This window comes from Paroedura picta, chromosome 7 (assembly GCF_049243985.1).
Source record: "Paroedura picta isolate Pp20150507F chromosome 7, Ppicta_v3.0, whole genome shotgun sequence".
In the NCBI taxonomy this organism is placed as follows: domain Eukaryota; kingdom Metazoa; phylum Chordata; class Lepidosauria; order Squamata; family Gekkonidae; genus Paroedura; species Paroedura picta.
Genome location: NC_135375.1, coordinates 59,862,432 through 59,875,103, shown reverse-complemented (window position 1 = coordinate 59,875,103; position 12,672 = coordinate 59,862,432). Strand labels below are relative to the sequence as shown.

Here is a 12,672-nt window from a genome sequence, read left to right as displayed (position 1 = left end):
TTTTATAGGGAAGAAAGCCATGATTCAAGACAACAATCCTAAAAATCATCTATTCAACCAAATCCAAGTCACTTGAATCATTGGTTCAGATTCAGAGGTTCAAGTTTGGTTTAATCAATTCAACACTATTATAAACTACAGTGTCATTAATTTTGCCTTTTCATCTATTCTGCAAGGGGGTGTTTGAGGTAGAGGCACTAAATTTGCAGCACAACTGTAGTAGCCACTCCTCAGAATCACTTCATTCACAAATTTGCACCAATTCTACGGGCATCCGAAAAGGGTGCCACCACAGGAAATAATGTCGGCCAAACAATGGAGGACTAACAGAATTGGTCCAATCTTTTTGGAACTTGGGGGTTCTTTTGAGGAGAGGCTCCCACAGCTACACTCCAAATTTAGTGCCTCTACTTCAAATCCCCAACCACCATGACCACAGAATAGATGAAAAGACAAAATTTTCCAGTGATTTTAATGCCTGCATAGGTTATAATGGAGCAGCCGAGCGGCATCAGAATCACTAAATCACGATTTGTTCAAGGCCGATTGGGACTGTTTAAAGTGCAGGGAGGGGCAATTTAGCTCACAGATTGATTATGCACAGGGCAGAAAGTCCGGGCTGGAAACAATGGGGCAGCAGGGCCAATCCCCAATTATGCAGATGTCGCCGTCATCCCAGCCGCCTCCAAGCCCTGCCCCAACTCAGGGCCTTGGATCGCCCATGGTAAGGGAACACTGTTGGGGGATTATGCACAGGGCTAGCCTGGCAGGGCCATGGATGGTGATCACAGCAACATAGGGAACGTGGATAGTTCCGCATTCCCTATGTTGCTGTGATCACTATCCACAGCCCTGCCAGGCTGGCCCTGTGCATAATCCCCCAACCTACAGTGTCCCTGCAGGGACAGCTTCACAGCAGCGTGGAACCAAACTTGGAGGTCTCCCACCCCCGGAATGGTGAGTTAGCAACACACTGCTCCCCCAACATTGTGCGGCGGGGCCCTCATGCCTCCCGCTGCTGCCACACAGCGCAATGGGCTCTTCCAGTCCCAGTGTTGTCTGCGCGCAAGCACAATATTGCAGCAGTCCGTGTGTACCAGGGGATTCCATCCCCTATGCGTACTTGGGAAGTGGCAGGACATGTTACCCCACCGCAAGGAACCGGCCCGGCACAGCTGCTGACATGAATAATCAGTCACATACAGCTGAAAAGGATGCAAATCAGCATGTATTCAGATATTTTTCAGCTTATCTGAACCGAATCGCATATCCCTAGTAGGATCTCACATAAAGATTTGTTGCTATTATCTCTTCTTGCCTATCCCTCTACACATCAGTGCTTGTACAAGGTTTACAAACACGTTATCAAATTTGGTACAAATCAAATGATTTTCAGTCTCACTATTTTTCATATGGTTTTAATGGCTTCTAGCCCCTCAGCTAAGTAGCTTCTTTGACAGTGACTATTACCAATCTGCTGCTTACAATTAATCCAAAAATACAATCAAGCAAAGTCCCAAGGTGGGGAAACAAACTTTAAAAACAATGTAATGACTGAGAAATTGAAGCAAGCAAGGAAGTGATTTTCTGGTGGAATAATAATGGTGGGAAAAATATACAACAACTGGTACAGTGAAAAGGCTGAATATAAAAAGGGAGGAGGACATAATGCACTTGTTTATTAACCTTAAGAATCTTGGCTATCACTGGTCTAATAAAACAAAAGAAAGTAAAAGCTGCTTCAGCAATTCCTTAATTCTCCTTTGAAAATCCTACAAAGTATACACTTCTATTGCCATTAGAAGAGCTATTAGGGGGCACTAAAATGTTCTTAAAATATAATTCCACATTATATTAACTCCAACAAAAATATTTAGTACTGTAATAGTTATTTAGTACTGTAATAGATCGTAAAATAAAATACAAACATGTATTACACAAAAATATCTTATTAGGACTATCTATTTGGAATATTTCTATGTCACCCCTGCAGAATCCTTCTCGAGGCAGCTTACAATCATCAAAATAATATAAAACAAGCCATTCAAAGAAACCATTAAAATGATTAAGACCACAAGTTACACATACAGGCTTCCAAAGTTATATTAATAACATATTGCAGAACATTTTTTTATAATTTCACTGAAACATGTGAGGAAATTAACAGAAACAACATATACAGTGATTTGTTTCAGTCTCCAGTCTGCTTATGTAAACATATCACTGCAATCAACCCATGCATGAAAAGACTTTAAATTGGCTGCACTTGCAGACTCTTGCCACACCTTTATTTCACCTTCAAAATGCATCATGATAATATTTATACAGTAATTAAAATATACAAATATATGTGTGAGTCATAAAACTTTGTCTCTGGAATATATAACTATTTGTAATTATACACAACTATTAATATTTTGTATCCTGCAATGCCTTTCCTATACTTGAAACAGTGGAGGTATTTTAGACATACTTGGTCTCAAAAATTTGCAGTCATGAATTTTTAACCTATTCCTATACTACTGATTTTTATTAAGTACATATTTTGGCACATAATTAACGGGAAATTTTAAAAAGCAGCATTTGGTTTTAACAATAGAATCCAACTAATTTATGATAGAAGATATACATGAAAAGACAGATGTTGCCCCAAAAAGTCTGTCCATTTTCTCACAGGGTAATTTTAGAAATACAAACAAAATTTCCATTATCTGTTCCACATAATATATTTCTGGTAAGGGCTTGGAGGAGGAACATGTCTCATGGCTTACCTAACAGCCACTCAAGCCGTCTGTCTTGCCCAAGTGACTCCTCCTCCAGCCAGCTTGCCTGTCTGTCCAGCAGCCTTCTGTCCCCCATCCCTGACCACCCCCTTCCATTTCCCTCCAAGACTCAGAGTCTGCAAATCCCTGCTGCGTGAGAACTGCCTCTGCTGGTAAGTTCCCTAACAGCTGCCTGCAACCTTTCCATGTCTGGGGGAAGGCCATCCACAGAGTTCTTCCACCCCTCTCCAATCTAGTGCCCGTTGTATTCCTGGATGCAATGGCCTTGGCTCCTAGTTATGAATAATTTACTTCACAGAATTTTAAAAACAGAATAGCAGATATTTCTTTAATATAGAAGTTTCCACAAAGGTTGAATTTTTGTAAGTTTTTGGATTATTAGTCATTTCAAGCAATCAGATTTCCAATGCATAGCAACATTAAAATTTGTAAAGTTAAAATTTGCATACCAGCACAAAATACCCCAGGAACTTCACTTCGGAATATAACCGTTCGTACTTTTTTATCACTTTTCAAAGCTTCCAGAACCTTTGATATCTACAAAGAAAGGGTGTGCAAGTTATTCTCACTTATCTTCAATATTTATAATCATGAAGATAAAAGATTTATCCACTTACCGTTTTAATAACATTTTTATTAAGCGCGTTTTTTGAATGTGCTCTATTTATTCCAAGTACTACAATTCCTATAATTAGGAAGAGAAAAAAAATCAAATGTCGGTATGAAGAGGTTTAGTGCTACACTGTCAACATTGCATATGATATCCACATGCAAAAAATACATCCTGATCTCTCTTATATAATTTTATTTTATATCTATCTATATCTATATCTATATCTATATCTATATCTATATCTATATCTATATCTATATCTATATCTCTATATCTCTATCTATCTATCTATATATATATATATATATATATATATATATATATATATATAATATTTATAATTTGTATAAGATTTATGCATGCAAGGAATATTTCCATGAATGATACAACCCTATTTCAATAATTGTTAAGGAAATATATTGTTACTAAGTAAAACTGAATCATGCAAAACTTTTAAAAGTATTTTGTATGACGATAAAAGTATTTTTGTATCGAATACCAAAGCCTTTGTTCTATTTCTTTGTGAGAGTATTAAAACATTCGGGAAGGGCACATGAAGTTATGCTAGAACAGTGGTTCTCAACCTAGTGGAAGTGATCAAAATGCATCTGTCTGCATTACAGTATTTCAAGCCTTAGCTTTTTCACCTTAGTGTTTTGCATTATTTGCATTACTCCGTAATGCTATCACCATTATTAGGATACTAGAAAAAAGCCCATTTTAGCCAGGCATAAAATGGGCGCTAGGATGCTGCAAGGCCGCTCCAGCGGCCAAGAGAAGGTGCCCCCCCCCCCACCAGCAATCTTCAGGCTTCTCCCAGCAGCTGGAGCGGAATCGGCTCATCTGCGACATGGCAAGGCCGCTCCAGCGGCCGGGAGAAGGCGGCAGGCCCTCCCCCCACCGGCTGCGATCTGGAGTCTGCTCCCGGCCGCTGGAGCGGCCTCACCGCATCTGCGACATGGCAAGGCCCCTCCAGCGGCCGGGAGAAGGCGGCGCGCTCCCCCCCCCCACCGGCAGCAATCTCGAGCCTTCTCCCGGCCACTGGAGCGGCCTTGGTGCGTCTGCGACTGGGCAAGGCTGCTCCAGCGGCTGGGAGAAGGTGGCGGGCCCTCTCCCCACCGGCAGCCATCTGGAGCCTTCTCCCGGCCACTAGCACGGCCTTGCCCCAGCGGCTGGGAGAAGGTGGCTCGGGCCCTGCGTACCTGCTCATTTCGAGGCCGCTCCAGCGGCCGGGAGAAAGCAGCGCGGCCCCCGGGGACCTGCTTCTTTCCAGGCATGTTGGGAGGGTGTGTGGCTGGAAAGGAGCAGGGTCCCTGTTCCTTTCCCCGCATCGAGGCGTAGTCTCTGGCAGCCAAAAAGGCGCGCCTCCCCATTGCCTCCTTGGTCCAGGATTGACACTCGGAGGGGCAAATCAGGAGCCGCGAGTTTTTATCCCGGACAGAGCCCGCCCTAACTCCTCCCAACTTGCCCTTACTCCTTTATTCAATCCGCTCCACAGGAGAGGATTAAAGATGTTTTATTAGAGATCTCAGATGGAATGATTTCTTATTTTGTAATCATCATCATCCCACATTAAAAGGAACATGTGATCAAGGACAATCCACCAGTTAATCAGCATGTGCTTCGGTCTCAGCAACCACTGACAAAACCAGACTGCCATTTTCCCTCTGAGTGGAATATCCCCCACTCAGGACCAATTGTGTCTCTTGCTCAGGATTTCTGAGGTCTGCAGTGAAAGAAGCCTCTAACAGCAACTGATTGAGGTGAGGGAAACATTTCTTTGTCTGCCTGTGTCACGCTAAGGGGCAGCCATCCTATGCAGGATGCCTCCATTGTTTTTTCTGCACAACAACCCTGTCCACACTCTAAAGCAGCCATTTTCACACGGGAGCTGATCTTTACAGTCTGGAGATATACTCTAATTCCTGGTGATCTCTAGGCTCCATCTGGAGGTTGCCTACCCTTGGGCTGGAAATATTCCTTGATGTTGAGGTGGGGACACAAAAGGGTACAATGCCTCCGAGTCCACCCTCCAAAAGGGCCATTTCCCCCTGTGGAGCTGATCTTTATAATCTGGAGATGAGCAGTGATTGCATAGACAAAGGGAGGCCTGCAGACTGAAGTGGGGGTGGAGTGGTGGGCAGCCCTTACCAATAGCAGTTCTCTAGAACCCATGGTATTTTTTCTGCAACAGCCTTTATTGCTAGTTTATTTATTAATAATAATGATGATGACAACCCAATGCAACTGACTTCCTTTTGGAACGACATTCCTGATATTGCTCAATAAATCTGTGAGTTGTTTTAAAGCTGTGTTTATGTTACTGGGGTTTGGCAGATAAGGATCTATACCCAACCCCTACTCTTCACCAACTTTAGATATCTTTAATTTGGATATTATGACACAGTTTACTAATTTGCCACAATTTTCTTTTGCCTTATATCTCTACAGTTAGGATGGTTGTTCATTTAGTCTGAGGAAGAATGCATGCACTCAACATTTCACGCTTTGAATAAGTCTTTGTTGGTCTTAAAGATGCTATTGGACTCCATATTCGCTGTGCTACTTCAGACCAATATGGCTACCTACTTGAATCTAAGCTGTCTTTAGTCTGAGTCACATGTTGGATGAATATGCAGTGGTGACACATATGTGCTCTAACAAGAAATCAAACAATCGGTTCCTCCTAACTCACAATCAATCCCCTGATCACTCTGTGTCCAGGGAAAAGGAGAACAAGGGCTGATATATGAAGTATAACACCAAAAACTCAAGAGTCCAATGGAGAAATGGGTATATTGGGAAGGTACTAAGCAACATGACTGAAGTCTGGGGAAGTCAATCAGAATGAACTCAGTGGTTGGGTTTAAATCCTTGTTGTCCTTTGGCCTCCTTAATGAACTATTTTACAACTAACCATATGCAAGGTCTCAGTTGGGGACAACATGCATGCCTTATTCTGCAAATTATGCCTTATTCTGCAATCTTTCTATGCATTTAATGATGGTAAATGCCTCAGTTTTTCCCCATGAATTCCCAGATGACTTTAGGATTAGAGGACTGCTCTCCACTATATTAGTTAAGTGTGGATTCTAATCCTGCCTCCTCTCACTGATTTCAAATTTAGCCTTATTCCCTGCTTTCCCCTCAACTTTCCAAAAAAAGTATCTCTTCAAAACATTAAACACACACCAGATCCAGGCACTTATGTGGGAAGAGGCCATCCACCAAACGAGTTGTGTTGGTGTCTGAGTGATATGGCTGGAATTGCCAGGCTTCCTTTCCTGTTTTTCTAGATCTCACATGATTTTTGGAGAGGATTTGAACCCCACCATCTAATCACTACAACTTTGTGAACTCTATAACGTGTTACTGCTGAATATGCCACAGTTCTCCATAAATCACAAGATGCTTTATTTCTTTTGAACTTTCCATGTCCTGTTTCATAGGTGGGGACAGGCTGACATCAGCAAGGCATGCCAGCATTGGTTAACTGCTTCCATATATGGGCAGAACAAGGACACTGTTGGCACAGCAATCCCTGATTCATGGGTGTGAGCAACGCTGCTATGGCTTTCAGTGTAGTTGCTATGCTATGGGCTCATTGGGATTTCTCTACTTTATAAAGACGGCATAGAAACTAGCACAACATCAGCAACACGCCAGGATCCAAGAACAGGATTGTACAATGCTAACTGCAGAAATTTGATTCAGGTGAGTACCCATGTCAGTCTGAAGCAGCAGAACAAAGTTTCAGTCTCGTGACACCTTTAAAACCAAGCTTTTATTCTGGGTATTAGCTTTTGTGTCCATACATGTAGGTCCTGTAAGGATAAACACAATAGATGTTGCGAGAAGCTTTAGCATCATCCCTCCCTCTCTCTCTCAAATGCTCCACTGCCAAGAGATTACTCTGGGGCCACATTCCATACAAATCTGTATTTCTTGTATTGTTTAGTCAACTTTAAATTTCCCTTGTGATCTAAAGATAGCGTATAACACTTTAAAAGCAAAGCCATGTCCTTGTTGATTTTAAACAATATTTCTGTTTTAAATAGCTACCTCTTCAAAGACGTTAAAAAATGTAAAAGGAAAATGAAGCATTTGCACCTAAGCAATGAAGGATAAGAGTGTACCTAGAAAACAGTAGGTTGGCAAATGGGATTCTATTTCTACATCTTTCCCTTACCTGTGACTTATATGGATAATTTCTGACAAACATAGTTAAACAGTAAAACATGGTTTTACTGCAGGTTTTACTGTTGTACACCACTGCAAACCGGCTGGCTGGCTGAAAAACATAAACATAGTAAAACTTGGTTTTACTTTGCTTTTTATTGTAATGCACCGACACGAGTCGTCTGGCCTAGAACGGTGGTAAACAAAGACAATTATTATTATTAATAATAGTAATAGTGATAAGACACTATGCACCACCACCAATCACTTTTACAGTTTGTTACCCTTAGTCATGGAAAGTATTCAAATAGTAACTTTCCAACAGCCTAGGAGTTGTAAGGGAAAATATTACAAATTTCAGCACAACTTTTCATATGGGAAGTTTTAAGAATCCACTGGTTACGCATACTTACTTTACCACAACCTTTTTATTTCAAGTAATCTGTAAACCGCTCCGCGGGAGCGGTAAGACATAAAGGAGTAAGGCCAATGTGGGAAAAGATAGGGGCGGGGCGAGTCCGGGATAAAAACTTGAAAGGGCCCCTTCGACTGTCAGTCTGGGGCCAAGCACTGACAGCAAACAAGCCAATTGGGACTCAGCAAAGACAACAAGGGAGCCAATCAGGCGCATGCAGTTTGAAGGTTCTGGGACCCCACCCCGCCCACTCACACCACCTCCCTCCCAACTGTCGACCGTTGGCTGCGGTGAGACCCTGCGACAAGACCGGCTGCCACTTCTCTCACTCCAGCGCCGGACTTCTGCCACGCAGTATGCTGAAGCCACAGCCTCGAAGGGCAGGGGGGCGGCTGCCGTGCCTTCCATGGCGAGAGGGAAAGGGCTGGCCAGTGGGGGCTTCCGCGACCTGCTCCAAGCACGCCGCTGAAGCCTTGGCCTTGCGGGGAGGCCGGCCGAGTCTGCGGCAAGGGGGCAGCGGCCAACTACAGGAGCCTCCAGGAGCCCCCTCGGAGCAGCCGGGCCTGCTCCCTGCGTTCCGGTGAAGCCTCGCCCTTGCAGGGCGGCTGGGGAAGGCATTTGCGGCGAGGGAGTGGCGGCCGGCTATAGGAGCCTCCAGGAGCACCCGCGGAGCAGCCAGGCCTGCTCCCTGCACTCTGGTGAAGCCTCGCCCTTGCAGGGTGGCTGGGGGAGGCATTTGCGGCGAGGGGGCGGCAGCCGGCTACAGGAGCCTTTTTCAACTGAGTCTTAGTGACACTTAAGGACACTCAGGGACATCATGCCCTTAGGCAGTCAGCCCGATGTGTGTGTGTGTGTGTGTGTGAGAGAGAGAGAGAGAGAGAGAGAGAGAGAGAGAGAGAGCGCAAGCAGAGGGAGAGCTACCAACACAGAGTGGGGGGGGGGGGGAAGTTACCCACTGCTTTGCCTTGGAGAACAGTTCAAATGCTCCTCCTTTGCCAGAATTACATGACGCCACCGAACTTCCTCAGATGCTTGCAAGAATTCTATCACACTGCAATACTCCTCACAGTTCCTTCCAGGCAGCCACCCTTCCCAATAGATAAATATCTTCTCCCCTCTTCCTCAACTCTGAGAGTTTGCACTGGCAAAAACAAACGTTGACAGGCCGTTTCTCTGACACCCATCATACTTGCCTTCACCAGTGAACCCGACATTACAGAGACAGAGAGAGGGGGCGGGGAGAGAGAGAGACAGAGAGAGATCATACTTGCCTTAGCCACTCAGCCTGATGTGAGAGACACAGGGAAAGGGGGGGGGGGGTGAAGCGAAACAGAGAGAGATCATACTTGCCTTAGCAAGTAAGCCCTATGTGAGACACACAGAGAGAGTGAGGGGGGGACAAAAAAGAGACAGAGCAAGCAGAGGGAGAGCAACCAACACAGGGCGGGGGGAGGAAGTTGCCCACTGCTTTGCACTGTGCTGCCTCCAACAAATACAGTGTTGCTAACACTCAGAACCCTAAAATGGCTTTCTGTCCCAGATGGGAATCAGCTTCCACAGTCTCTTGCATGCGAGGAGAACAGTTCCAAGGCTCCTCCTTTGCCAGTATCACATGACGCCACTGCGCTTCCTGGGATGCTTGCAGGAATTCTGTCAAACTGCAATACTCCTCACAGTTCCTGCAAGGCTGCAGCCCTTCCCAAGACATAAAGATCTTCTCCCCTCTTCCACAACTCTCTTTGAGACTGTGCACTCTGGCAAAAACAAACATTGACAGGCCGTTTCTCTGACACCCATCATACTTCCCTTAGCCACTCAGCCCAACGTTAGAGAGACACAGAGACAGAAGGAGGTGAGGAGACAGAGAAAGATCATATTTGCCTTAGCCAGACAGGCCGATGTGAGAGACACAGAGAGATAGAGAGGGCAAACCAGATACCCAAAGATGGGGGGGGGGGATTTCCCCACTAGGTCACAATCATTTATTGTTGTTATTGCAATCTGCTGCCTCCAAAGTACTTAATTGGTGTCACCAACCAACCCTGTTCTTCTTGGACCTCCATGCACACCACTCCCGCCAACATGGCTGGATGAAAACACTGCATAGCAAAACGGAAAAATAAGCAACATCAAACCACCTCCAGATAACCCCACCACCCTCCAACCCAGCCTCTTCACAATACAGCCACACACTACCTTTCAACACCACCAGTTTAATCCCTCCTTAACAAAACACTACTGCACATTCCCACCAACTATATCTTTATTTTCCTGAATGTCCCATCCACTCTGCCCAAACACCTACAATACCACTTGCAGAAACACCCAGCTACCAACAGCACTCTCAGATCTACACTTTCTAGCGCCTGTTATATTTAAACGTACAACGGGCTTTAAATCTAGTAATAAAATAAAACAAGAACATTGCATCATAGCACCTCAAAGAACAGAAACCAAAGCTTCACCTTCTCCCAATACACATAAAAGTGAAGTAACCTATCTTAGGGAAAAGAATGCCCATCTTTTTCTTATTTGAGCTATGACATGCACCCAGAATAATTAACTTGGTTAGTATAAGCCTGGAGCTCTGTATTTAATGGTAAGAAAAGCACTCCAAGTCAGATGGAAACAATCCAAATCAGATTATTTGATACTGAAAGAATGTCACTAGCAAGTCTGGATTGTCACCACTAACAGCACTTTTTTAGCAAGTCCTACTGACCTGAATTGGCCAAGCTAGCCTGATCTTGTCAGATCTCAGAAGCAAAGCTGGGTCAGCCCTTCTTAAGAAGTGAAACGTACAGCCTTAATGGTAAACGTATTTTAAGTCCAAATTTTATCTTTTTAAACATTTTATACCAAATTTCCTCTGCTCATGGACATCACCATATATGAAGGAAATCATATTAAACATTTTAACTCATGACAATGACAAATCAATGGGAACCCTGAGCTTGTTTCTCTGCAACGAGAGAGTCCCATCTGGGAGTGAGGGGAGACAATGACACCCAAAGTGTAAAGGGTGGGGGGGGGAGCGGAGAAGTTGTCCTTCGCGGCCCACCTCCAATTAGTCGATGGACCACATGTGGGGATCGCTAGCCTAGAGCTTTGTTCAACTATTGTTGAACCAGGTTAGGCTAAGATAGCATCTCTGGAGATGACTAAGTATTGGAGCTCACACAGTAGCACTCTATTAACCACACTACATGGGTTCTAGGGATTCCCAAATGCATGTCTGAACTGTAAGCAATAAACTACAAAGTGTACCGAAAGCATTTGAGACCTGGGATTGTCACTGCAGACTGATGCTCTGAAACAAGGAAGTCGCTTTCCCAGCAAGGGTGCCTAAAGCCTGTCATCATCCTCCATCATAGACATTGGCTTTGTCAATGGCTTTGAAAAGGGTTGCCAACCGTGCCTTTCAGAGAGCCTAGATATTATTCACCTCTAGGTCACGACAATCGTCCACTGCCCATTTAAATGGATAGTGAAGAGCTTCCCGGGCTGGGAGTGGGAATGCCAAAGGAGTCTCTATGAAGAACAAAGTTTAATTCTACTGAAATGCGGCCGTGCTTCCTTGGCCCGAAAGGCCGCTGCGCAGCGCATGAGACGAGGCGGCCCGCGTCAGCACTGCAAGGTGCTCCCCCACCCATTCCCACGCGGGGCTGTCGAGGGCCCTGTGACGGGAGCCACGGCCAGTGCGTGTCCTCTGCTCGTTGGACGCAGAGGCCGAAGCGCCTCCTGGGAGCAGGACGCGGATCCCCTCCCCTGTCGGTGGGGGCTGCATTCTGTGGGGTGGCCACCGACCCCCTCGCCTGCCGCCCTTACCTTTGTGCTCGTCGTCCAAGTACCGGACCCGCAGCTCCTCCTCCTCCTCCCCCGCTCTCGCCCCAGAGCTGAATCCTCTGGCGGCCGAGCGGCACCCGCGCGCCAGAGAGGAGGAGCGGGAAAGGGCGGCCGCTAAACCACCTCGACGCTGCAGGAGGCTTAAGGCCACCGAGGCTGCAGATGCCGTCGCCATGTCTCTTGACACGCGCGCGCGCCAAACCAGGCAGCCCCCACCTCTCCGTCCCGCCGCTTCCCGGGTGTTCCCGCGTGACTCTGACGTACAGCCGGCGACGGGGATCCGCGGCGGTGTGCCTGGGGTGGCGCGCCATTTCGCTGAGCACGACGGCGACCGCTTGTGCCCCCCCCCCCACCCCCCAGGAGAGCTCGATGCGCAGCCTTCGCTTTACCGGCAGCCCCGGGCGTCCGTGGAGAGAGTTGGTTGCTTTCTAGGAAACGGTGCCGGTGTCTCTGGAAACCTCAATACATTATTACATAACTAGGGACATAGCCCATTTTTTTAAATGGGCTTGTTGATGGTTGGGGAGAAGGCAGTAGGGGCGGGCGCAGCGCAGGAAGGGCGACGGGGCCTGCAGGCTGCGGGCCGGGTCCGGAGCTTCCAGCGCTGCAAAAACGCTCCCCGGGCCCCGGGGAGGGCGTTCCGCGGCTCTGCCAGCTGGGGATCGCCTTTCCTGGGGCCTGGGGAGCGTTTTTCAGGACGTCTCTACTTGCAAAAACGCTCGCCAGGCCCCGGGGAGGGCGCTCCGCGGCTCTATGAGCCGCGAAGCACCATCCCCGGGGCCTGGGGAGCGTTTTTCTGGGCGGCGCGACGAATTAAATAGGGCTGACTCTCAAGT

The 12,672-nt window shown here is 46.3% G+C and overlaps 1 protein-coding gene across 5 annotated transcripts in view; it reads right to left on the bottom strand.

Annotated features, from left to right (window-relative positions):
- AUH (AU RNA binding methylglutaconyl-CoA hydratase) overlaps positions 1-12,078 on the bottom strand; it is a 46,781-nt gene extending 34,703 nt beyond the window's left edge. For 2 of the 5 annotated variants that reach the window (XR_013232510.1, XR_013232509.1), the window contains exons 1-3: positions 11,819-12,078; positions 3,401-3,468; positions 3,233-3,320 (exon numbers count right to left, since the gene is read on the bottom strand). Coding sequence is in view for 2 of the 5 variants with exons in the window: in XM_077344488.1 (XP_077200603.1) it covers positions 3,233-3,320; positions 3,401-3,468; positions 11,819-12,011 (349 nt within the window). In the remaining 3 variants the exon portion in view is untranslated. The remainder of the gene's footprint in view (positions 1-3,232; positions 3,321-3,400; positions 3,469-11,818) is intronic. The other 3 variants (XR_013232508.1, XM_077344488.1, XM_077344489.1) reach the window with 3 other exon arrangements.
- Between the last annotated feature and the right edge of the window lie 594 nt (positions 12,079-12,672).